At 60.3% G+C, this 25499-nt stretch overlaps 1 protein-coding gene across 10 annotated transcripts in view; it reads left to right on the top strand.

Moving 5' to 3' along the window:
- The first annotated feature begins 295 nt into the window (after positions 1 to 295).
- Positions 296 to 25499, top strand: part of BEGAIN (brain enriched guanylate kinase associated) — a 46025-nt gene continuing 20821 nt past the window's right edge. For 2 of the 10 annotated variants that reach the window (XM_061395349.1, XM_061395343.1), the window contains exons 1-2: positions 17010 to 17477; positions 18994 to 19022. In XM_061395349.1, coding sequence (XP_061251333.1) covers positions 19009 to 19022 — 14 coding nt within the window. In that variant the 5' untranslated portion in view covers positions 17010 to 17477; positions 18994 to 19008. Of the gene's footprint in view, positions 362 to 17009; positions 17478 to 17526; positions 17749 to 17945; positions 18000 to 18631; positions 18840 to 18993; positions 19023 to 25499 lie in introns of those variants that run through there. The other 8 variants (XM_061395345.1, XM_061395340.1, XM_061395350.1 and 5 more) reach the window with 6 other exon arrangements.

Raw genomic sequence — 25499 nt, 5'->3', positions numbered from 1 at the left:
CCCGCGCCCCCAGGCCTGCCCCAGCGTCCCCCAGCCAGTGCGCCCCGCCTGGGCGCTGCGGGGGGAGCCGCGAAATCAGTCGCGGCTGCGCGCGGGGCCGGGGCTGGCGGGGAGCCGGGCTGGGGGCGGGGGGCGGGCGCTCCCTGCGGGAAGCCAGGCGGGGTTGGGGGAGCCCCGGCCGCGCCGCGGCTCCGGGCGCGCTCGGCCTCGGAGGGGAGGGTGCGGGCCGGGGGCGGCGGCGGCGGCGGCAGCGGGACCCGAGCGCGGCGGCGGCGGCGGCTGCGGCGGCGCAGGCGAGCCGCGCGGCTGCCCCGGGGCCATGTGGACGGGCGGCCGGCGGCCGGGCCGGCTCCGCCGGGCGGTGAGTACCAGCGAGCCCGGAGGGCAGGGCGCGGGCGCGGGCACGGAGGCGGGGCGGGCGCCACCCACGCGGCAGCGCGGTCTCCGCGGCGCTGCCGGCGGCCCGCGTGCCCCCTCCCGCGAGGGGGGTGACTGTCCAGCCTCTGCTCCCCCGCCCGTGGCGCCCCCTCCGGTGCCGGTGCGCGGGGTGGGAGCTGGGGGCCCCGGCCATGAATGCTTCGCTCGCCGCGGGGGGCACTCGCAGGGCGGGGCGAGGACTCGGCCTAGGCGCGCCGCCCTGCCCCCCGCGAGGCCCGCGCGAGCACCTGGGACGTAGTTGCGGGGGTCCTCGCCCCCGTAACACGTGCATCCCTGCGGTGGGAGGGAGGCTGGGGCAGGGCGGGGGGAGGGGGGGAGGGCGGGGGGAGGGGATCTGGGACCTGCCGCTGTCCCGGGCGGGTGGCCCGCGTGCAGGCAGGCCCCCCTCCAGCCGCGAGTCGAGGCTCAGTGAGCCCCCCCACCTACCCCGGGAAAGGTCGAGGAGCCAGAAGGAGGCTGGACCAGGGGCTAGTTCATTGAGCGATCGCAGTGCGTGGGCTTGCGCCGGCCCCGGACCCTCTAGGTCTCACTCTGCGCCTGCAGGGCAAGGGGCTCCCATTCCCCACAGTTCGAAGGGAGGAAACCGAGGCTCCGGAGGGGAAGGCGCGCCCCAGGGCCGCTCCACTGAAGCGTCCACCCTCCCTGAACCCCAGCACTGTTGGATGGGAATTGCTGCCCTAGCGTTTCCGCTTCCTGCCTGGTGTCGAGGTGTTTCCTTCCTCGTTTGGGCCCCACCCCGTCCCCAGTGTGGTTCTTTTGGGGCAGAAACAGCGTGGGCAACATCCTGGAGTCTCCTGGACCAGCTTGATGGGAGCAGAGTAGGGACCCAGGAGTGGGCCGGTGGTGGCTGAGTACGCAGTGCCTGCAGAGGTTGAGCCCTGGTGGCCAAGGTCAGCCACAGACCTGGGCTGTTTGCAGACTGGAAACTGACCAGAGGTCAAGACCTCGGGGCTCCGGGCCAGCAGGACAGGGTCTCTCCGTGGGCTTGGCTCCTTTGGAGGTCCCAGCGCGCTAGATCTCTGAGAGGCCACGGACAGGTCCTTGCCCTTCACTGGGCCCCAGTTCCCCTGCCCACTGCCTGCATCAGAGTCCCTTCCACCCCCAGGGCCGGCGAGGACCGGGGAAGAAAGTCCATCATACCCTGCTGTGCCGTCCGCCCAGTCCGGGTGGCATTGCCGGCTAGGGCAAGTGGCCGATAAGGGGCGGCTCCGCCTGGCATGTGTGACGCACAGGGCAGGGAGGCAGCAGCCTGGGCCTTGGCAGCGTCCCCGAAAACCCTTAATTTTCCCGACTCTCACTATAATCAGGGCGGCACAGAGAAGCAGGCGCAGTGGCAGATGCGGTTGCTGAGTGCCGGTGCCGGGCGAGAGGAGGCTGCCTGCACTTTCGGAAGGACTATTGTCTCATATTTATAGATTCCTGCGCTCCGTGTTCCTCTTATCCTCAGAACCTGGAGCTTTTTGCACCTGGGATGCTGGGTGGGCAGGGCAGGGGCTGCCTGGAGCCTCAGTGCTGTGGGTCTGGCCTCCCACCGGGCCAGGTGTGGAGAGTGGGTCATTTCCGGGTCAGAGAGTGGAAGCGGGGCAGGGCAGTGTGGAAGAAGATCTGTCCACCCGCAGAGACCCTTGGGCACAGACTCTGGCCCCAGAGAGCTGCCATTTATCGAGCAGCTACTATGTGCCAGCCCTGATACAAGCACTTTCACGCCTTGTCTCCACAGCAATGCTTTGAAGTAGCCCCCCACTCCCGTAGGCACTTAAGGATGTTAAGAATGAATGAATGAGGGGAGGAGAGCAGTCCATGGGTGACTGAGGGCTTAGCTGAAGACTGTCCGTGCATGCGTGCGTGCTCCATCGCTGTCGTGTCCTACTCTCTGGGACCCCATGGACTGTAGCCCGCCGGCCTCCTCTGTCCATGGGATTCTCCAGGCAAGAATACTGGAGTGGGTTGCCATTTCCTTCACTAGGGAATCTTCCCAACCCAGAGATCAAACCCAGGCCTCCTGCATGGCAAGCAGATTCTTTACCGTCTGAGCCACCAGGGGAGCCCCTGGAGAACGTCCACAATTTTTTAAGTCCTCAGAGGCTTGTGAAGCCCAGGGCCCAGGTGGGAGTTGAACAGGGGAGGATGGGGGGACATGAGAGGTGAAGGCCTGGAGGTGAGAGTGGTCCTGGGTCTATAGTAGCTGGAAGCAGGGCTTCAGTCCCCCGGCCAGAGATCGAGATCAGACTGTGGCGGTAAGAGCCGCGCATCATGACCACTAGACCAGTGGTCAGTGACAAGGCCCTGGACCTTCGGCTGTACAGAAGAAAAGAATTCCCGCAAAGATGGGGAGTAGTGAAACAAGGAAAGTGCTTATCAGGAGGAAAAAAGTACAGGACGTGTGGACAGACACGGGCAGACTCAGACAGTCTCAGAGTTGCACCCTCCTGGCAGTTGGACTTACTTTTCTGGGGCGTTTCTTCTGGTTTCCCTCTGACCAGTCATTCTGATGTGCCTGGTGCAGGGTCCATATTTGGCGTGTCTCAGGCTCCTCCCGTGTGTGCGCACGCATCTCCCAGCCAAGATGGATTCCACTGCAAAGGCCTATGGGTGGTTGGCGTCAGTTAGCATCAGTCCCCTTTTGACCTCCAAGGAGCCTTTCCACGCATGTGTGGTTGGGGAGGTCTCCTGACTTTGCGAATGAGAAATATGTGGTCTGGGCAAGGCCTAGCTTCCTCTCTCAATTGTCCTGCTATTGATATTTTAGAGTTTTGGTCTCCAGGGGATGAATCTCCAGTCACCTTACCCTGTTGGGTGGGGTCTGTCTACTTCCTGCCTCAGAGGAGGCTCGGTCCAGCCGAAGTGTGGAGGTCACGTGTGTGTGTGTGTTGGGCGAGGACCTTCCCCTCATGCAGGTAGAGATCTCTGGGGACAAATCCAGGGGTGACCCCAGGCTTGCTGGGTTGGCTGAGAATTGCTCCTGGCGTCCCCCTCCTGGCTCCCCCTCCTGCCCCAGAGCAGGTCACTAGCCTGCTAGGGGGCGAGGCCTACATGGGAGTCTGGAGTCTTGGGTTCTAGTTCCTCCTCTGCTGTGTGGTCTTGAGCAGGACCCTGCCCTCTCTGGGGCTCAGTTTCCGGGGCACAACGCCTCTCTCAGAGGAGTGGCTTCCATGGCCCGAGAACAAGCCCTTGGTGATAGCCAGGGGCAGAAAGAGCTGACCAGAGCTGTCTCTGCCGGTTCAGTACTGCAAGAATGAAGGAGTAAGTGGATGACTTCTCCATCCCCCTTAGCACACTCTCCCTGTGTCCCCCACTCCGCCCCGTTCACTGGGACCACTTAGGTGAATCTGACACAAACCTCACCCTTCAAGATCTCACAGTCTGCCAGGAGTCACAGACCTTGCCTAGCATGACGGTGTTAGGAGGGTGATGGTGGTTTTCACGGCCCCCCAGCCAGGAGAGGGGCCGAGCAGTGGCTCCAACCCAACAGGCCGTGGATCTGGAGGCTCCCACTGCAGCCCCTGGGGGCTTCTTGCGGGGGGTGGGGGGCATCAGCTCGTGCCTAGCTCTGAGCCAGGCCATGGGACTGTAGTCATCTGTTCAACTAGCAGCCTTGACCCGAGTCAGGGATGTGGATGGCCCAAACCTGGTCCTGCCTGGGGAAGACAGACACCAAAAGCTCCAGTCATGGTTCTGGTGGTCCATGCTGGGATCCCAGCGCATCCAGGTGGAGAAGCAATGTGGGGTGGACTGCAGAGGCCGGTGGGTGGATTGTAGGCGAATGGTCATGGTGGGAGGCATGTGGCAGGGCAGACCAGTGGATGGATGGCTAGAAAGCTAGAGGGATAGATGCACAAGAGGAGAGACTGATGGACCTAAGTGTTAAGAAAGGGATGGATGAGTAGATGAACGAACGAATTGATACGGATAGGACTGAATGGATAGAAGATATCGGTGGATGGCTATAAGAGTGGATTGATAGACGGATGGATTTCTCATTCATATGACAAGACTGATACGTGTGTGGATGGAAGGCTCTAAAACGGATGGATAGATGTCAACGGACGAATGGATAAAGGGCTGGATGGATACAGGAGTCCACGTCAGAGGATGGATGGATACAGGCATGAGAAAGTGGATGGATGCTTAATGGGTTCAGTCAATGCGTGGATGCTGGGGTGGATGGATGGGGACTTGAATAATGTCAATAAAATGATGGATGTAAGAACAGAGGAGTGGGTGGATGGATACAGGAAGAGCGCAAGGATAAGTGTTTGAGGATATATTAGTGATGCATGGATACAGGCGTGGAAGGGCGGATCACTGCAGAAATGGACACATGTTGATGGGTGGCTGCATCCGTGGTGGACGGATGGATGCGTGGATACAAGACACAAATGACGATACACGGATGAACGGGTGGTGGGTGGCAGGTGCAGGCACGAAAGGATGCACTAGTGTGCGAATGGGTGGGTACCGGCTAGCGGATAAGTGGTTACTGAGGTGGGTGGGTGGAGCATCCAGGCTCACGTAACCCCAGACCCTCCCGTTCCATGATCCCATAGCAGGGAGGCTGCAGGACTGGGAGGAGGGCAGGGGGCCAGGAGGCCTCTGCAGTTAGGCTGGAAGACAGGCTCAGGGAGCCAGGAGGCCGCGGTGTGGCCTCTTGTAAAGACAGGCAAGCAATCAGGGACTCCTGCAGGGAGTTCCATGTCCCGGGAGACTTCCTGGAAGGTCTGGATGGCTCAAGTGCATGCCCCTGAACTCTGAACTCTGAACTCGGCCCCAACCCTTCCTCATGGACGTGTGGATGCGAGGATAGATACGTGGAGGAATGGGTGGCGGACAGCAGGCGCAGGCGTGGAGGCGTGTGGAGATTGGTACATGCTAGCAGATGAATGGTGTGAATGCACGCCCCAGGGCACGGATGCCGGGGCTGCGGCCGCCCTTGAGGGTTCTCAGGCCAGCACAGAGACAGCCAGAAGCAGAGGCAGCGTGGTGAAAAGCGTGAGAATCCTCAGACCTGGAATGTCCTCGTCTGTGAAGGAGGGGGCTGTAATAGAAACTTCCGCACTGGAACGAGGGAGGCTTGGAAGGCAGCTGTGCTCCTGTGGGTGTTGCCTACGGCTTCTGGCGTGTGGCAGGCCGTGCTGTTTACCAGTCAGCCTGGGTCCTGCTCCAAGAGACGGCGTGGCACGTCCCAGCTTGGGGGTGGGGGTTGCCATGAGGGTTAGCAAGGTGATGTTTGGAGCGCTTAGTGAATGCTCAACCTGCCCTTCCCACCCCCACCCTCCCCACCTCCCACCCCCCAGCTCCGCAGGGCCCCACCAGTGCCCTGGGACCAGTTCTCACTGTTCCAGCTCCAGGAGACAACCCGAAGTTGGGTCCCCCCTCCCTCAGAGCTCACAGACCTTGGCCAGCTTCCCATCCTTGGGGGCAAGGTGGGGCTGGGTGGTGGAGGAGGGGCTGTGGGGGTCCCAGAGTGCAACAGGGCCTGAAGCCCCCACTCTGGGTCTGCCACATCTGAGCCCCGTGACCTCAGATGAGTCACTCGGCCCCTGCAAGAGCCTGCTCCTTTAAACATAAGACAGAGTTTACGGCTGGCCCACCTCACAGGACTGGGTGAGGATTTGTGGAGCTTGGCACACAGTAGGGGCTCAGGAAAGGAGGAGATGGGCGGAGCAAATGAGTCAAGAGGCAGGGGCTGGAAGCCCTCTCAGGAGAGGCAGCCCAGGCCGCTGAGAGGTGAGCAGGCCCCGGCTGTGAGCCGCCGACAGCATCCTCTGGGGCCTCGGGCCCAGGCGGCTGAGAGCCAGTGGGTTGTTATGACAACAGGAACTTGTCTGATGCAGCCCGGCAACTCTGGGAGAGGCTCGGAGAACTGGCTGGCCAGGCCCCCGGAACATTCCTGTGACAGCATGTAGCAGGGGAGTGGCCACCTGAGAGCCCCCGGGCTGAGGGGTCCTGGGGTCCCACGAGATGCTGGGCTCCATGCCGAAGGCTCCCAGCAGGCCCTGTACACTCTCCTGCATCACTGTTCGGGGCTGGGTGCTGCTTAGTTGGCATTTGGCGATCGGGAGAGGACGTGACTGGCCCAAGGTCAGCTGGGGTGTTGGAGGTGAACTTGACCCGGGATCTGCCAGCCTCCAAGTTTAGTTCACACCGGTCGTGGAGCAGGGCTGGATGACTGCTGCAGGGAGGGGGTTATCCAAGTGTAAAGAGGTGGCCTTCAGAGGATAGCAGAAGTGGACAGGGACACTATGGCCTTCCCAAGAGCCTCAGGCCCTTGACTCCCATGTTCTCCTGTCCCGTGCCCAGCCAGAGGAAGTTCACACCAGGCCACAGATGCTTATGAACGGACAGTCTGAACCCGGGATGGTGGTGGTGGTTCAGTTGCTAAGTCCTGCCTGGACTCCATGCAAGCCCATGGACTGCAGCACGCCAAGCTTCCTCTGTCCTTCGCTGTCTCCCAGAGTTTGGTCCAATCCATGTCCTTTGAGTCAGTGATGCTATCCAACCATTTCATCCTCTGCCTCCCCACTCTCCTTTTACCTTCAATCTTTCCCAGCATCAGGGTCTTTTCCAGTGAGTCAGCTCTTCTCATCAGGTGGCCAGTTGATTGGAGCTTCAGCATCAGCATTGGGGTGCATTCACTTACTCATTCATTTGAGAACTGCTGGTTGAGTGCCTCCAACGTGCTGGGCCCTGTGCGGAGAGCTGGGGTAAAATGGAGCTCATCTTCTAGGGGCACATGATAAGCAGATTCTTGTGAAAATGTCAGTTACAGTTAGGGGTCATGATACAAGGCTGCCGCAGGGGTACCTGATCTGATCTGGAGGGTGGAAGGAGTAAGGTAGATGGGGCCCTGAAAGGTAGATGGGAGTTAGGTGATGCCAAGGAGGGGAAGGGAGAATGCTCCCCAGCAGAGGGACCAGCAAGTGCAAAGGCCCTGAGACCAGTGAGGGCTTGGTACGTTCAGGAAGTAGATGGAAGTTCCTGGGGTGTTCTGTGGGTGAGGGTAGAGAAGACCCTGGGCCATCAGGGCCTTGCAGGGCGTATGAATATGTGACATCATCTGATTATCTGGCCTGTGAATTTCAAAGTTCACACTAGCTTGTTTGTGGAGTGGACCAAGCTGGGGTTAGTGGCCCCAGGGAGAGGTGATTATAGGTGTCCAGGTGAGACATGGTGGTACCTGGGACCAGCTAGGTGATGGTGAGGATGGAGAGAGGCAGCCAGTCTGAGAGAGGCTGAATGGTCAGGGCCTGGTGGTTAGGGGCACGGTGAGGGGAGGGGGAGAGGGAGGGTGCAGGCAGCTTCCATCCCTGACCTGGGCAGCTGAGCTCATGAAGTTTTTCAGACGTTCAGTCACAGGTGCTATGAGACATTCAGAAAGGTGTTCAGCTGAGCTCAGAGAAGAAGGGGTCCCCAGCACTCGGTGTGAGGCATCCAGTATTTGCCAGATAGGCAGAGGCCCCAGGTATACAGCGCAGGCAGGCAGCGCTAAAGACAGCCTAGGCCATCCTCCAAGCAGCACCAGAGACCAGGGCTGGGGATCACGGCCAAAGGCCTGGGGCTGCCACCCGCTGGTGAGCTGTCCTTTGACTCACGCAGCTGCATCCCAGGAAGGAGTCCTGCCTGGACTCCTGGCTTCCTGAGAGGCATCAGTGAGTCTCCCTTCATACAAAAGAGCAAGTGCCCAGGACTAGCTCTGGCCCTTCTCTGGGGTAATCTCCCCCTCCCCACTCCCCAGCTAACTACACTCTGGGCCCCCATCTGCCAAAAGCTCTTGCTCATAGCATTGTCAACTGTGATTCCTAACCTTATCCCCGGTGTATCAGTGAAGAACTGCAAACAGCTGCTAGTAACAGAGATTGGAAATACCTATGGCTTAAATAAGACAGGGGTTATTTCTCGCAAGTTAAAGAAGTGCCAGTGCCAGAGGCAGGTGGTCCAAGGCTGGTGTGATGACTCAGTGGTCATCAGGAACCCAGGTTCTTCTGTCTTTCTGCTCCTCTAGCCTTTATATGTGGCTTCTGCCTCAACTTTGCCTCATGATGCAAAATAGCTGCAGTAGCTCCAACCATCACTTGCATGTTCCATATAAGAAGTAGAGTTTGGGAGTGGGAGCAAAAAGGGCACCGGCAAGCTATCTGATTCCTTTTAAGGAGTGGTCGCACCCAGTAATTTCTGTTTATATCTCATTGGCTACCCCTGGCTACAAAGGAGCCTGGGAAATCTTGCCTCCCAGAATAAAAGGAGGACTCTTCACTAAGGAGAAGAGTGGGATGACAGTGGGGAGCCAGCAGTCTCTACCACACTCTGCTATTATGCCAGATGGAGGCAGTTCTACTTTCCCCTCCTTCAGGCCCCATGTTCACCCATGTCCCTGAGCCCAACTCACACCTGGCAGAGATGAGGAGACATGGTGAGTGGCATTTGTGAGGCTTGCCCTCCGACACATAACGGGTGTTCATTCAGCTCAGGCTGCCTCCCCAGGCAGACGCAGAGCTCAGGACATGACCTTTGCTTCTCTAGCACTTTCTAAGCCCTGAAGCCCAGCTCCCATTTAGTAAGAATCAATTTAGGGGGCGGGAGGCCCCCTGCCACGTGTTGTCTGAATCGATGGGGGCGGGCGCTCAGCTGATCACTCTGGCCAGTGAGAGACCAGTGACCCTGCACCACCCCCCCTCCCAGAGGGTGTAGGGCCCCCAGCCACGTGGGAAGAGGGAAGTGGGGGTCAGCGAGGTACTTGGAGAGGCTTGACCTTGGACTGACAGAGGAGGATGCTCTCAGGGGCCGGCTCCCAGGCACAGGGCCCAGATCCCGGGAGCCCCAGGCAGGATGGCCCTAGCTCCCTCACGGAGCCCAGGGCTGAGGCCCCCAGGAAGGAAGCCTGCAGGGAGGACCTCAGAGGCTGCAAACCGAGCCCCACCTCAGGTCAGAACCCCAAGGGCCCACCATCTTACCCCGGCTGGGCAGCATCACAGCCTGGCCAGGAAGCCACAAAAGCCTCACCCAGCCCCCTGTCCGCTGCCGAGCTCCCGGGCACGGGCAGCAGACCGGCCCCCGGCCCCCTGGCCTGGCTGGGCCGCCGACGGGAGGCCAGACTGCCCTTCTCCAAGTTCCTGGATGAGGTTGCTGTGCGGGTGCTAGACCCCGGGACGCTGGAGGCCTTTCGGGGGCCCAGGGGCCGCAGCCCGGAGCCCTCCCCTGGTGAGCAAGACCCAGGCCCAGCCCAGGAGGCCCTCGCCGGAGCCACCGCCCCAGAGAAGATCCTGGCCCTGAGCCCCCAACTCTCCTCGGAGATCGCCCTGGAGGCTGCGAGTGGGGCCGGGCCGGGCCAGGCCATGGAGACCACTGGGCTTCGCGTGGGCAGCAGCAAGCGTGGAGGCCGGGCTGCCTCCCCCCGGAGCCCTCCGGGCCGGGTGAGTCTCAGCCCCCGCCCATCCCCCAGTCGACAGCGGACAGAGGTCTGCTGGGCCCCCGCCCTGCTCCCTTCGGGGGCCGTTTCCCCACCAGCTCTGGCCAACCCTCCCGAGTTCCCGCCTCACCCCCCCTTTCATAGTCACTGGAATGGCAAAGGCCCAAAGAACCCAAAGAATGGACCTCTGGGATGAAACCTCTGGCTTAAGGGCAGGAGGCGATTTCTGGAGTATGCATGAATAGACAACAAGGATATTCATAGCAATAATAATAATATCACTCCCCTACTGGCAGAGACCTCGCTGTTTTACCACAGGATTTCCTGATGTTTCCTTTGAGGTTTTGAACATCAGTCGTGTCCATGCGAGGTAGGATGTCACGGCCCTGTCAGGCAGACAGGTAGGCCCAGGTCCTTCACAGCTGCCCATTTGATGGAGTTGAAAACTGAGGTCCTGAGTTGCCCCGGGGCCTCCCGGGGAGTCTGGACTTGGACTGAGGTCTTTGAATTTAAATAGCACATCAGCATGCCCTCCAGACACACACGCGCCACACACACACACACACACACACACACACACACACACACACTCTCTGACTTCAGACAGATGGGCAGGAAGACTTGGTGAGACCTCCCCAGCTGTCCTGGGGGGTCAGGTTATGTAGTGCGTCAGGGTGGCAGGACCCCCACCACGGGACTGACCTTCATCTCCCAAACTATCTGTGTCCCCTGGGGCCGGGGCAGGTCCTTACGGGCTGTTGAGAACATCGTCCCCTCCTGACAACACCAGGCACAGGACCGAGGTCAGGCCACGGGGCCAGGGCAATGGAGATCTCGACCAGACCCCTCCCAAGAATGACCTCCCTTCGGGGAGGGGTTCTGTTTCTCGTTACATTTATTTACTTCTTTTTGGCTGCACTGGATCTTCGTTGCTTCTTGGGCTTTTTGTGACCTCTCGTTGCGGAGAGTGGGTCCACTCTCCAGCTGTGGTCTGCTGGCTTCTCACTGCCGTGACCTCTCTTGTTGCAGAGCAGGGCCTCAGTAGTTGCGGTTTCCAGGCTCTAGAGCGCAGAGTCAATCGCTGTGGCACACAGGCTTATTTGCTCCAAGGCATGTGGGGAATCTTCCCGGACTGGGGATCGAACCTGTGTCTCCTGCATTCCCTGAGCCACCAGGGAAGCCTTGAGGGGTTGTTGTGGAAACAAAGTCCTGGGCGGTAAGAGAGAGCTGATGCTTGCTGAGCGCTTGCCCATGCTGTTCTGTCTCTGTGCCTGACCTTGGTGCACCCCCACCCTCGTGGGTCGGTGCCATCCTTGTGCTCCCAACATATAGGGCGGGGCGTGGGAAGAGGTGAGGGGAGGTCACAGGAGGAGCCAGGGTTCGATACAGCCACCTTAACTCCCCGCTGCAGCCCTGCTCCCTGGCGTCATTGCCTCCAGTGATCTGACGTCCTCTTTCTCCAGGGAGAGCCCAGAAGTGGCATGGCTGCTGGGGGGTTCCGGGTGTTTGCAGCCCACCAGCCCTTCCCACCAGCTGGGCCGAGCGCAGCCAGTGAGCTCTCAGCTCAGGGTACAGTCACCTCAAGGACCTGGATAGGTCACCCACCCGCTCTGGGCCTGTTTCCCCAGCCGAGGAAGGGCAGTAGTGGTCATGAGCTTTCTTTTGCCTTGTCCCTGGAAAGTGTCCAGCAATCACCCAGTAAGCCTGGTGTCCCCAGCCTCCTCCACAAGGGCCTGGCGATCCAGGACTCCCCTCTGCTCTGGGCTCTGCACACCCTGCCCCCTCACTCTGGGGACCACTGGGTCCCGGGGGAGCCCCATGATGCTCAGGCCTCTGGAGGATTCTGTCTCAAGGCTCCTCACACATGCCTCCCGGGGCTGCCAGGCTGCACGGGGCCTTTGGGACCTGTCAGGACCCCGCAGCAGGTGCTAGGGGGCAGGGCTCTGTCCTGGGGCCCGGCCAAAATGTCCTTTCCAAGGAGCTGGCATCGGCACCTTGAAGCGGGAGGTGGGCGTCAGCCCCCCACCCCACCCCAGCATCATGTGTGGTCACCTCCAGCCTTGCATCACATACTGCAAAGAGGCCAGTGAGACAGATGCCGGGATCAGGCCCATTCCACAGACCAGATCTAGGCTCAGCGAGCAGAGCTCGGCAGAGTCCTGGCTGGGCTACGCCCTGGCTCAGTGAGCCGGGACAAGCCACATCCCACGGTGTCTCCAGGCTGTGTGCGTGGCGGGGATGGGAGATGATGCGTGCAGGTGCCTGCATGCAGCAGGAATCTGATCACGGGGCCAATGGGAGCCATGCAGGTGATAAGACGGCCCCTCCACCTGGCCTGGACAGGCTTGTGTCCCCAGAACAGTTCCCAGGGTGAAGCTGGAGCTTCGGGGAGGCAGACCCCTGGCTTCCTGGCATCGGTCTGAAAGCCATTTCTCAAGTCAGTGCCTGGAGTGACACCGTGAACCCCTTCGGGGAGGAAGCGGCAATCCAGGCTGGGGTTGGGGAAAGCAGGGTGGAGGTGAGGTGGACTCTAGTCCTGCCTCTGCCGGGTCTGGCTGAGGGGTCACGGGGGACTCTGGTCTGACGCTTCACTGTCCAGCATACAAGACGCTATGGTAGAAGGTCTCTGGGACCCCAAACTGTCACCATCACACACCTGGTACCAAGGTTTGCTCACACTAGAGTGTGAATGACTTGAGCCAGGGGTTTCCTGAGAACACAAGGGGCAGAAAAGAGCCGGAGGCACCAGCCAGTGGCCAGGAAGGAGAGGAGGGCTGGGGGCTCTGCAGCAGCCTTCAGGGGGTGGTGACAAGACCCCAGAGGCCAGGCCTGGGAGTCTCTGAGGCTGCATTTGGGTCCTGCCCAAGAGGCTTCCCCCCGTGGGACCTCAGGCAAGCCCCTCCACCCACGGGGCCCCAGGCTCCCAGTTGGTGCGGCCAGCCTAAGGTGTGACAGCACTGCTTCGCGGAGAGTGGGGGACCCCCAAGGTGCCTCTGGAGGGGGCAGCTGCTTGCTTCCCTGCTCCCCAACTGCTGCCACGTGGGAATGTGGGCCGGAGTTGCCAGATCTTCCAAAATTTCAGCAGGAGCCAAAAATACGGATTTTAAAATGTAAACGCTCCCAATTTTTAAATGTTGGCTCAAATGTTTAAAAAAAAAAATTAAAACCCTCTCACAGGCCAAATACAACACGCTGGCAGGCCAGATTTAGCTCAGGAGGCCAGTTTGCAGCCGCGGGCCTCGTCCATCTGCACTGGCACATGGCTGGGGGCCCGAGGCCCTGCCCTGGCCACTCGGAGAAGCATGGGGCGTGGCTGGGGGAGGGGACAGGGCACCTCTTGGCCCGCAGCGGGGTCCTCCCGAATCGCCAAGGGGAAGGACGTTCTTGGCCCCGTGTGGGGACAGCCCCAAGCCAAGGTTTGAGGTCAAGTCCCCAACTTGCTGAGGGGCCTTGGGCCAGGACCCGCCCCTCCCCTGTCCATCAGCGCTCAGCTCTGTTCCGACTAAGGTATCGCTGTGTGCCCAGCACAACAGGCCCTGAGACCGGCCTCTCTACCTCCCCGGCTGCCCCTTCTCAGTCTCCTGGACTGGCTCTGCTCCTCCCTGAACCCCCTCACTCAGCAGAGTCCTTCCTGTCCCCGATCTGGGCTGGCTCCCTGGTGGTCTCATCCAGTGTGGGGGCTCAGGTGCTGTCTCTATGCGGACCACATGCAAATCCTCATCTCCTGGACCCTCCTCTGAGCTCCAAACCCCTGTCCCCTACCCTCTTGTCCACGGCCCCGCTGGGATGTCCGAACCTCCACCCTGGGCCCCATTCACCTGGACTGTGTTGGGTGCCTCCAGCTGGACTCTCGGGGCACCGCACTCAAGCCTCAGGGTGTCTTCCACACAGCAGCCCGAGGGGCACCTCTCTGTTCAGCTGGGTGGGGTCTTCCCACCCTCTCAAGATAGAAGCCAGAGTTCTGACGACGGCACACAAGGCCCCTGACTCGATCTCTGCTCCCCGCTGATGAACGGATGCCCCCTGAACTCAGGGCAGGAGGGGCACCCCACGGTGCCCTGGGCAGTCTGCCTCCCACTGTGGGCATATCAGCACCATGAGGGTAGAGACGCTCCTCTGGTTTAGTTTGTGTGCTGCTGAGTCCCCAGAACAGGGCCCAGAGGGAATGTTTGTTGAATGAACGCAAGCAGGCAAGGAGTGATGGAAAACCTCTTCGAAGAGGGTCCACCCTGAGTGATGGCGTTAAAAGGCTGGCTCGGGAGCGCCACAGCCCTTCTCCAGCCCTGCCCCCAAGACAGTCCCGTGTACTCACAGGGCCACTATGCGCTCACAGCATCCTCTGAAGACTTGCCAGTCTCCCTAGATGAGGCATTGAGCTCAGAGAGGCTGAGGGGCTTTGCCCAAAGTTACATAGCTGCACGGGAGGCTCAAGACTCCATCAGTGGGAGGCGGGCGGCCACTGTGTTGACCACATCTGGAATCTGGTCCTCTCCGCCACCTCTGCCCTCTGTAGTTTTGGGCTTGTTTCCTCCCCTTGAAGAGGGGCTGAGGGAGCAGGATACCAAAGAAACCAAGGGAGCTGGGGCTCAAAGTAGATCTCAGGAGGGCCCAGGGGACTGAGCACAGGCCTCCTGGAAGGACAGGGGCTCGCCCAGGGTCATGGGGCAAGTCGGAGGGGGGGCCTGAGCACCCGGCAGGCCCCTCTCTGACCTGGCCTCGTTTTCCTTGTCGCTGAGGTTTCAGGTATTATGGGACTCGGGGGTGGAGGAGGGCCGTAATAGGACGGGGCCAGATGGTCCAGCAAGAGTCACACATCCGCTTGTGGGGGCCGGAGCAGGGCTGACCCCACTTGGCAGAGGGCTTCCCTGGGCAGGGATCTGTGTGGGTGCATATATGTTGCGTGCCAAGCGGGCTCGGGTATCCCCAGCATGATGGTAAGCTTTGGGGGCGTGGGGGGGCATGGGCCGGCATGGGAGTGAGACCATGAGGGACCTTGAGAGCAGACCAGAGGCTGCTGGAGGCGGAGAGCAGATGCCACTGGCTGGGGAGAAAGAGCAACTGCATTCATTCGGGTGTCACCGCCTGCTCACTGGAGGCCGCGGTACCGGGCCTTAGAGACAGAGACACCGTGGCTGAAGCAGAGGTGCCCCTGCCGTCAGGGGTGTCGCTTGGAGTTCAGGGGCAGGCCAAAGGAGTGGAGTCCAAAGGGACAGGGTGTGATGAGAAACCCTGTGCTGGAGAGAGGAGCTCCTCTGGGTGGGTGGTCAGAGAAAGGAAGGCCCCAGCCCTGCAGAGATCCAGGAGGGAAGAAGTGCAAAGGCCCTGAGGCAGAAGTGAGCTGGGTGAGCTTGGGGCCAGCACGGTGGCCAGTGTGTGCCAAGCGAAGGGCAGGGGTGGGGTGTGGGCAGAGGCTTAGGCGGGGCCAAGTCCGTGTTTCCCAACCCCTGGCTGAGGCCTGACTTGTAACCCAGAGTTGCCTCCCTCCACGGGCCCTTGGCCGTGCTGGCCACAGAGCGGGCAGCTCAAGGGTAGAAGGGGCTGTACCTGGCCCTCCGGAAGCTCAGAGTCTTGGGGAACAGGAAAGGGAGGCAGCAGGGCTCCGGTGGTCAGCGGGGGATCAGAATAGGGCTCGGGGTGTGGGAAGGCAAGCAGTCGGGGCGGCGGGGGACCAGCACGGCAGAGACATGGGAGGAGGAGGCGGACTGAGGCCGAGATGTGTGGCACCGTCCAGTTTAGCCAGCAAGGAGGGCTTGTGTGAGGCTGGGAAATAAAGATGATGGCCACCCGGCTGGACCACCAGGAGGGTGGGACCACCCAGAGGGGCTGGACCACCCAGAGGGACAAGAGGCCAGTTCAGGGCGGACAGTGATAACGTCACAGGTCTGCTGCAGAAGTAGGCACAGGGCTGTGAGTTTGGAGTGAGCTGGAGGGACGGCACCCAGGGCGGGGATGGACTGTCCCTCTGAGAGACCCAGAGTGCCCACCTGGGTTCCCATCTATATCAGGAGACCACTGGGGGCCTCCCTTGCCTGTGGGTCCCTGGAGGGGCCCGATGGAGCCTTGAGGCTATTTCCTGCTGCCTCACTTCACGCTGGGGACCGTGGGCAGCTCACAGGCCCCTCAGAGCTGTGATCCCCACAGCTGCCCCTTCCTGTAACCGAGGCGCCACTTCTGGCCTGAGGCCCGGGCAGTGCCCCTCAGGTCTCCTCTGCCCAGCCCATCCACAGCCCTCAGCTAACCTCAGGGGACTCAGAGCCGGCCATTCACGCTCCTGCTGGGTTTCCTCATCTCAGGAATACCCCCCGAATCTCGTGGTTATGAACTGCAGAGTTAAGACTCGAACACAGGGCCCTGGCCTCAACTGCAAGACCGCCGCCAAAGGCACAGCGCCTCCCCATGGGGCCAGGCGCACACAGCTGTAACTGCTCTTGGCTCGACTTCCCAGAGCTTCGCACACAACTCCCACCCCCTGGGTGAGGTGCTGGGGGGACACAGCCAGGACACAGCTGGCTGGGAAAGACATAGACCCTGCCCCAGGGAGCACAGACCTGCTGTGGAAGCCAAACCCAACAACTCGGCTGGGTCTCCTCCATGGAGGGCTGCCTGGAGGAGGCGGTCTTTCAGGATGAGGACAGCAGTGACCACATGGGCACTGGATCTGGGGAGAAGGTGAGACTTGGTAGGATCAGAGCCAGGCTTCAGGGTCTGGATCATCGGAGTGAAGGGAGAGGCTGCTAAGGTGCTGGGGCTGGGTCCCCACCCCCTCTTCCCTGTCAACCTCTGTCCCACCCCCACCGGCCACCCCCCTGCCACCAGGGCGACTCAGCGTCCTCTCCTAGAGTCCCTTCGTGGGGGAGAAAAATCCCAGACAGGCCTTTTAGATGAGCTGAAACATTCAATATAAATAATAAATGCTAGATTTTTATAATTAAATTTTAATACATGCTTATTAATTTTAGACAAACTCTCTGGCAGGTCATTCACTGTGAGTGATGGAGGCAACCGGAGACATTTGAGGAGTGTCCCCAGCCTCTGGGTGGGAAAGGTCCCTGAGGCTTGGGGGCCAGTCCCAGCCGGGCTGAGTCTCTGGGCTCAGCTCTCCTCCTCTGTACAATGGGAGAGACTGCTTCCTGGAGGAAGAGCTGGCCAGCGCGATGACGAACACAGGGCTGCTGGGTGGTGGTGTCCTTGTGACCTCAGCCCTTCTGCTGTGGGTGGACTCCTGGGACAGGAGCCACGGTTTCATTTCTCAACCATTAGCCCCTGGAGGGCAGGGCTCACCTCATTTGCTGCCGCCTCCGAACCCCAAGAACCAAGCCCCAAGCTAATGAATGAGTGAGGCACCCGTGGGTGGATGATGGAACACTTGGACTTTTGGGGTTGGGGCTGACCCTGGCAACGCAGGGCTCCTCCCACCCTGCGTTGGCGGGGTGGAGGCCAGGCCTGCCGGGTGCTGGGGGTGCCCTGGTGAAGGGACAGGACTCCTGCCTGGAACTCAGAGCCAGAAGGGAAGAGGCAGGGAAAGACACGCCACAGAGGAGTAGGATTCAAGCATGCCTCGTCCGTGTTTATTGAGCGCCTGCTGTATGCTGGGATCAAGTGTGCTGAGCGCGCTGATGGGAACCCGGGAAAGGTGGGCCTGGGTACATAGGGGGCGTCGGGGAGGTGTTGGCCAATCGGCCAGCTCCTTGTCTTGGGGGAGGAGGGTATATAGAGGGGTCTGGGCTCGTGGGCTCCGACAACTTTTAGAGCGTCGGGGACTGTGTCTGGCTGCCAATCCAGAAGCCTCGGGGATCCTTTCGTCTGAAATCCCTTCCCGCACCCCAGCCCCTCCGCAGTCTGCGATGCAGAAGGGCAACAGAACGCCTCGTCCTGCTCCCCCCGCCCCCAAATCTAGCTCGCAGGTGAGGAAACTGAGGCCAGGGGCATCTCGGGAGGGCCCGAGCGAGCACCCGGGGAATTGGTGACGGAGCCTGGAGGAGGGCCCCCGGCCGGGCCTTCCAGCTCGGCTCTGGCGGCCCGGGCTGCGCCCTCGCCCGGCGGGGCGGTGGGGGAGGCGGCGTGGGGCCCGGACCGGAGCGGAGCGCGCTCCCGGCGGACGCGGCGGCGGCGCCCGGCGCGAGGGGCCGGGATGGGCAGTCATCAGTCTTCCCAGGTGTGTCGCGTGGTCCCTGGGCGCAGCCCCCTCCCCCGGTCCCCCTTGAATCCAAGGCATTGTACGGGAAGACGGGGGAAAGCTCCCGGGAGCGGCCTCTCCCGGGCGACGGAGAGCCCTCCCCGCGCCCCCCGCTCCGCGCAGGAAGTGCGATCCCGCCCGGGCCGCTCGCGGTCCCAGTGTTTCTCTGGCGCCCGCAGGGTTAACAACAGCGGGTGGGCCCCCCGCCCGGCCAGCAGAGGGGCTGCCCGGCGGCGCGGGGCTGGGCGGGGAGGGTCTCCAAGCCGCGCGCGGGCGGGTCTGCGCAAGCCCGGCAGGGAGCCCCGCTGGCGAACCTAGTGCGCAGGGGTTAATCCCTTGGGCCCGCGAGGGGCGAGCCAGGCCCGGACCCCAGAAGCTGAGGGCAGAAGGGTCCCCGATTGAGGAGTCTGAGGTCCCGACTGCTGGCACCCTCGGCTCGCGAGCGTGTCTGGTTCTCCACTCCTGTACGGACCCCAACTGCCCGGTCTGAACATTCTCCGACTCGGAGATTCTGCAATTCCGGGCTTGGCTTCCTCCGGGAGGGAACGTGGGGCTGGAAGGGTTAACGGGCGGGGTGGGGCAGGGTGGGGGGGTGTGCAGCGGGGGCCGCAGCTTCCGGAGAGTTAATGCAGTCGGGCCGGGTCCCTTCTTTTTCGGGCGGGCGAGACCGGGATCGCCTCGGGCAGTGCGGTCCCGAGTCCCCGGGCCAGCCCCTTCCTCTCCCCGGGGGGCGTAACTCGGTGCGCGGCGGCCCGGGCGGGCTCACCTGTTACTCGGCCGAGGCCCCGCGCACCCCTTGAGTCCCGGGGACCGCGGCCGGTGAGTGTGGGCTGGGGGCACGCGGGCCGGACTTCCCAACCACCGAGGCGCGCCCGGGTGCCCCGCCGCTGTGCCCGCGGTGCCCAGCCCCGCTCGGCGCGGCCGCGGAGCGCACGACTCCTGCCTGCTGACCCTCTCGTTTGGTTTCTCGCAGGCCTCTGCCGCAGACATGGAGAAACTCAGGTGAGTGGAGCGTCCTCCGTGCCGGGGCTCCCGGGGCCGGGGTCTGGGATGGGGGCGCTGGGGAGGGCAAGGGGAGAGAACTGTTGTGCCCGAGCGCATCTACGGTCCGCGGCCGCCCAGCGCGGCTGGCCCGGGCCGGTGTGCCTGTGTGTGGTGCGTGTGTGGGCGCGCGCGCGACTAGACAGCGGGGAGCCCCGCGCGGGGGTCCTCGGCGGGGCTGGGGCCACTGCGGCTGTGGGTGGGGGCGCGCCACCAAGGGCCGGGCCGGCGCGCGCGCGCGGGCCTCCGCGATCCCCCGGGCCCTGCCCTGGACTCTGGATTGTCCCCCAGGACCCTCGGGGTCTCTGCTCTGCGGTTACGCACCCAGTCCCCCGCGCCGGCCGCCCCCCACCATCCCCCAGCTGACAGTTTCTTGGTTCTGAGCTTTTAAGTTTACGCCTCAGTGGGACTGGGAGGGGATGGGGGGGGTGGGGGATGGAGTCCTCTTTGCTGGCCAGGCCGTCGCGTCTTGGAGCCATTTTGGGGGAATCCCGCGACGGCGCCTGGGGAATGCTCCCCTCGGCCTCCCTCCTGGTGCTAAACTTTGAGCCTCGGTGGACTCCAACTGGGCGCCCTTCGTGTCAGGCCCGGGATCGGTCGATTTGAATATTCATAACTTCCCTCGAGCCCCCTGACCCCCACTTTGGGAATACTGCGCGCCCCCCCACGACCCCCCCCCTCTTGTTTTCCTTCCGAAGGCTGAACCTAGACTTCGTGTGGGCAGGAGGCCCAGCTCTGGCTTCTGGGTTTCAGGACAGTCTCCTGGGCTTGGGTGGGGGGGTCTCTTGGCCTCCCCTCCCCCCACCTCTCCTCCTTCCCCCTCCTAAGACCAGGATCAGCATCCCTGGGGAGGACGCTGGGTAGCAGATGCACCCATTCCCCAAGGGGTGGGGAGCCTGCAGAGCCCAGCTTGTTCCAGGACGGGTCCCTGGGTCTCGGGGAGGGTCCTGGGGCCTTCCCAAGTGATCCTCACTGCCGTGGATGGGTCACTGGGGCATGCCCAGGTGGGAGCCTGGGGACAGGTGGGCTCACACGGACTGGCCCCAGGCTGGACATGAGAGCAGGGCCATCTTCTGGCCACTGGGCTGGAGTGCAGCCCTCCCCTGTGGGTCCCCGAGGACCAGAACCCATCTGTCTGGGGATGGAAGGAGGGGTCCAGGCTCTTAGAGCCTAGGAGCTCAGATCCAAATGTCTCAAATGTCCATCGGCCAAGCCCACCTAGTCCTGGTCAAGGTCCAGGGGGAGCTCTGGGCTTCTGGCCATGTAGATGAGTTCAGATCTGAACCCCCCAGGACCCTCCCCGATACCCCCATTGCTGTATCTCACCAGAACCCCCACTGGACTGGGCTCTCTGTGGAGGGGGGGTCCCTACTTATCTGAGACTTGGGGAAAAAAGGCACCATTCATGGGGCACCTTGAGACCAGGGTGGGGGGAGAGCCCTCTAAGGTCCTCTGTCTCATTCCCTCTTTCTCCATGCCCAGCCAAGACGCTGGAGCACCTGTCCCTGTGCTCTGGGCAGTAGAGACAGAGATGTGGCCCCACCTAGCTAGGAACACAGGCCGATAGGTCAGCCAGGTGGGCAGACCCACTGCCCCAGATGCTGAGCGCACAGAGCATCTCTTTACTGGGTGGGCAGAGGGCTTCCCTGAGCCAAACCCAGAAGACTGGTGGCAGTGGCCGGGGCCCGGGCTTGTGGGCTGCACTCGGGCAGCAGAAGCAGAGTTCCAGAACTGGTGGGATTGGGGGGTCCCATATGGCCAGGACCCAGTGTAGCCTCCCAGAATTGGGGCACCTCTTGCCCTCTTCTCCCTCTCACCCCATGAGTGGTCTCAGAGCTCCCTCAAGGGCTTTTCCAGACTATTTCTTCCTGGCCAGAGCTGGGGCTGCCCCTGTGAGGTTCTGCCCTGCAATTAGTGTCAGGAGTCCAGGACCAAGAAGCCCTAAAGGATGTAGGGGAAGTTGGTCAGCATGGCCCCCCCACGGTGTAGGTCACAGGCTGTGGGGTCCTCTGGCAAAGTCCTGACCCTCTCTGGGGCTCAGTTTCCTCATCTGTGAAGTGGGTATTCTAGCCACCCTTACCTTGTAGGGCAGTTGGGAGGATGACCTGAGCTATTGTGGGTGACAGACCCCACCTGGGAGCTGGCCCACAGCAGGGATCCAGGTAAATGTTCGCTGTGGGGCATCTGAGCTGTACAACTATGGGTTCCCAGGCAGGAGAAGATTCATGCGTGGTCCAAGGGAAGGGGTCCTGTGTGTCCAGAGTGATGACCCTGGGCTGGGATCCTTCCTCTTGTTCCTAGGCGCACATTGCAGGCTGGGCCTAGGAATCTGAATTGAGCTCCAAGACGGCAGGTCCTTTGCCTCATCCAATGCTTGTCACACAAGAACGCACACCACAGGGCCCAGAACCGCAGGGTTCATTGTCATCCTCAGGTACCCAGCTGGGGTGACCTGCACTCGTCCCTCTCTGCCTGAGTTCTCCTTCCTAGCACCCACCCCATACTGCGCCCCACCTCTGGGTCCCGAACAAGTTGTCCCCTTCATGCCTCTCTGCCTTTGCCCATGCTGTTCCCTCTGCTCAGAATGCCCTTCCACCCACCTTCTTGTCCACATGGCAAACTAGTTACCCTCGTCATCTTTTCTCAGTGGCTTTTGTGACTCTCTACTCCCTCACCCCCCAGGTGGGTTCACTCCCCTCTCTGTGATCCAGCTCCTGCACTGGCCCTGAGCGGGCCAGCCCTCCAGAACAGGGACCCAAACCCATCCACACGTGCTCCCAGGGATGCCAGGTTGGAGACACTGGCTGGGGGAATCAGAGAGGACTTCCTGGAAGCAGGGACACCTGAACCAAGGCTTTAAAGAATGAATAGAAGTTTGCAAGGAGGACAGATAGGACGAGCCTTCTAAGAGGTGCGGGGTCCTGGGGGCCTGAGGAAGCGAGGCTGTTTTCAGGGAGATTGGCGAAGTGTAGGGAACGGAGGTCGGGGAAGCGGGGTGTCTTCTGACCTCCCCACCCCAGATAGAAGCCCCTGGAAGTCCATTTCTCCAGCCCCAGCTCCAGCACCTCTGCTCTGGCCCCCTGCCTGTCGCTCACTCAGCTATCCTGCTTCTGCTTGAAAAACTCTTCTGGTGACACTCAAATATTTGCAGATATTAGCAAGTTCCAACTGGCTCTCTGCATGCGAGCCGCTGCTTGGCTAATCCCCAAGTTAATCCCCTCCTCTGCCTTCCTCTGCACCGGTCCGCCTGCCTTGGCTTCCGCCATGGCCACTTTGCTGCGTGCCTTTTGGCAAGCCACTTTGTCTGCGTGAACCTCAGTCCCCTCTTCTGTCACAGAGCGAAGTGGGTCCGTTGCCCCGCAAGGCACGCGGGACGCAGAAGGGGCCCCGGAAACCCAAGCACAAACCTGTTCAAGCCTGCGCCTCTCCCCCACAACATAATTTTTCAAAGTTGTTAACTGTGATAGGCACCTAGAAAAATAATTCCCCTGCAGGTTAGAGGTTAACTTTAAGAAGACCACCACCCAGGTCAAGAAGTTGAGTGCGCCAGCTTCCCAAGGACACCCCCCCCCAACTTCCTGCAAGACTCTTCCCCCATCACAGCCCCCTCCACCTCCCCCGGAGGTCTCCGGGATCCTGGCTTTTGTGATGGAGGTTGCTTGGGTTTTTGTTGGTTTTTTTTTTTTTTTTTCCCGATCTGGCAGCCCGTGAGCATCCCTAACTGACTCGAGTTTTTTGTCTTGTCTGGTCTAGAACTTCACATACATGTGCTGTCTTTTAGCCTGTGCTTTTCAGGTTTGCTTTTTTTTTTTAACCCCCCCAAAACAATGATGTTTGGAGAGGCGTCCTTAGCTGTGCGTGGAGCTGCGGAAGGCTGGCTGTCTCGGAACGGCGCGGCGGCGGCTGAGTGAAGTTGCTGCAATCTGGTTATTAGCTGATGGCTGTCCGGGCGCTTCCAGCCTGGACCATAGCGAATGAAGATGCTGTGACCGTGCCTGTCCGGGTTTGGGGGCTGGTGGGGGGCCCGAGCGTGCAGCCTCCCCCCAGGGGACCCGGGAACCGCACTGCTGGGGCGCAGGGGGGCGGGTCCTGGGGTGGGGGGCGGCTCGCGCACGGCCAGCTTTCGGCGGGGAGGCCACACCCTCCCCGCGGCCGGGGACTTCCTGCATCTCCGCATCCTCCGCGCACCGGGCACCCGGGTACCAGCCCCAGCTCGCCAGGCCACAGGCGGAGCGGCTGCTCCGGGCGCGGTAATTGCGCGGCCCTGGATGACAGCCGGCTGGAGCTTCCTCGCGGGTGACTTCTGCGTGTTTTTCCATCAAGTTGCGGTATTGACTTGGAGCTCTTCAGAGAGAGCCCTCGCCGGTCACACGTGTGGCAGAGGCACCTCCCGCCCGCTGCTGGATTCCGACTCTTTCAATGGTCCTCTGATGAACAGAAGTTCTTCGTTTTAATTCTGTTGAATTTCTCTCGAATCTTTTAGGCTTTTTACTTTCTTATGGAAGCTTTTTGTGCCTTGTTTAAGCAACCCTTCTGATGTCATGAACCTATTGAAAGAGGTTTTTGTGCATGGTTTTGAGGTTGGGCTCCTTTTCATCGTGGGCCGCCACTGCGGGCCCCCGCCCCCCACCACCACCCTTGGTTGGTTTGGTTGTGTGTGTGTGTGTGTGTGGTTTGCTTTCCGTGTTTTGGGGGGGTTTGGAGGAGGTTTTGTTTCTTTGTTTTGTCATTGGGGATTTGGGGGGAGTTGTGCTTTTTGTTTTGGAGGTTTTAAATTTTGAGTTTTTTTATTTTCTCGTTTTTGTGGGTTTTAAACTTTTTTGGTTGGGGGGCGTTTTGGGGTTCAAAATATTTTTTTGCTTTTTGGATTGTTTCCTGAGTTTTGTGGTTTTAAATCGGGGGGATTGGGTTTGTGGGGTTTTTTATTTTTGTTTGGGGAATTTTTTGGTTTTTGGATTTTTGTTCAGGGGTTTAAATTTTGGGGATTTGGGGGCTTTGGCTTGTTTTGTTTTCTGGGTTTTATGGTTTTGTGGGTTTAAATTTTTGTTTTTCTTTTTTTGTTTGTTTTTTGAGTTAAAATTTTTTTTTGTTTTTTTAGTTTATGGATTTTTTTATTTTCTGGGTTTTGAGGGTTTTGTGTTTTTAATTTATTTTTTTGGTTTTATGAGTTTTATGTTTTGTGAGGGGGTAGCTTATATAGTTTTTAATTTTTTTTATTTGAGTGATTTCTTGTTTGGGGAGTTTTGTGCTTTTTTAAAATTTTTGTGGGAGTTTTTTGTTTGGGTTTTTGTGTTTTGGGGGGATTGTATTTTTTTAATTTGGGGGGGTGTTAATTTTTTGTTTTTTTCTTGTTTGGGGTTTGTGGAGGTGTTTTTGGCTTGGGTCTTTCGTTGTTTGGCTTTCTGTGGGTTTGTTTTCTCTTTCTGCTTTTGTGGGGCGTGGTTTTTGTTGGGTTTTGTTTTTGACTTTTTGTTTGGGGGCTTTGGTGGTTTGTGCGCTCTTCTTTCACACAGACGCCCAAATGCTCAGTCCCACACTCGATTCACTTGTATCACCGATGTGTGTTGCAGCGTTGCCTCTGCCAGACGCCGCTCTCCATGCTGGAGACACTGTGCCAGGTGCCAGGCTGACGTCCTAGAGGTAGAGACAGATGGGTTTCAGGTCACCTCACAGATGTCAGATCACACTGACCTCATCTCCAGAGAGTCTCCCAGCCCACTCCCCACGAGACACTAGGCCTCCCTGCTGTGCTTCATTCCCCATCAGACAAGCACCTGCCCCAGGGCCTTGGCATGTGCCTCTCCTTTTGGAATGTTCTTTCCCAGACGCCCATGTGACTCCCTGCCTCCCCTCCTTTCGCATCTTGCTCAAAAGTCATTCATGGTCAGGGGGTCAGGGCTGGGGGGGCTCCTGACCACTCACTCCATTTACAGGCAGGTCCCCTCCCCCATGCTCCCTCTCCTTGCCTTCATTTCCATCTCCCTGATCCCCACCTGACTCTCAGTTTGTCTTACTCATTTATCTTGTCTATCGTCCGTCTTCCCCCGAGAACAGCAGCTCACTGCTGATCCACAGCACTTAGAGCTGTCGCGTAGTAGTTGCTAAGCAAATTCTCTGAAATGAGGCCCAAGGGTGGTGCACAGTGAGGAAGAGGGACGGAGAAGAGCTCCTCCCCATGCTTCGTGACCCCATGGTGGGGACCCACGGGTGATGCACAGTGAGGAAGAGGGACGGAGAAGAGCTCCTCCCCATGCTTCATGATGCCCATGGTGGGGCTCTCCACTCTGACCCCTAAAAAGTGTTGGGGGACACTTGTGCCTCCCACCCTACTCCCAGGGTTTTTTTTATTATTATTTTTTAAAAAATACCACCTTGTGAGAGCCTCCAGGGGAGGGATTTGGCTGGACGCAGGGAGGTGCTTGGGTGGAGATGAGGAGG

This window comes from Bos javanicus, chromosome 21 (assembly GCF_032452875.1).
Source record: "Bos javanicus breed banteng chromosome 21, ARS-OSU_banteng_1.0, whole genome shotgun sequence".
NCBI lineage: Eukaryota > Metazoa > Chordata > Mammalia > Artiodactyla > Bovidae > Bos > Bos javanicus.
The sequence above is the reverse complement of the archived record's forward strand: the minus strand, read 5'-3'. Positions and strand labels throughout refer to the sequence as shown.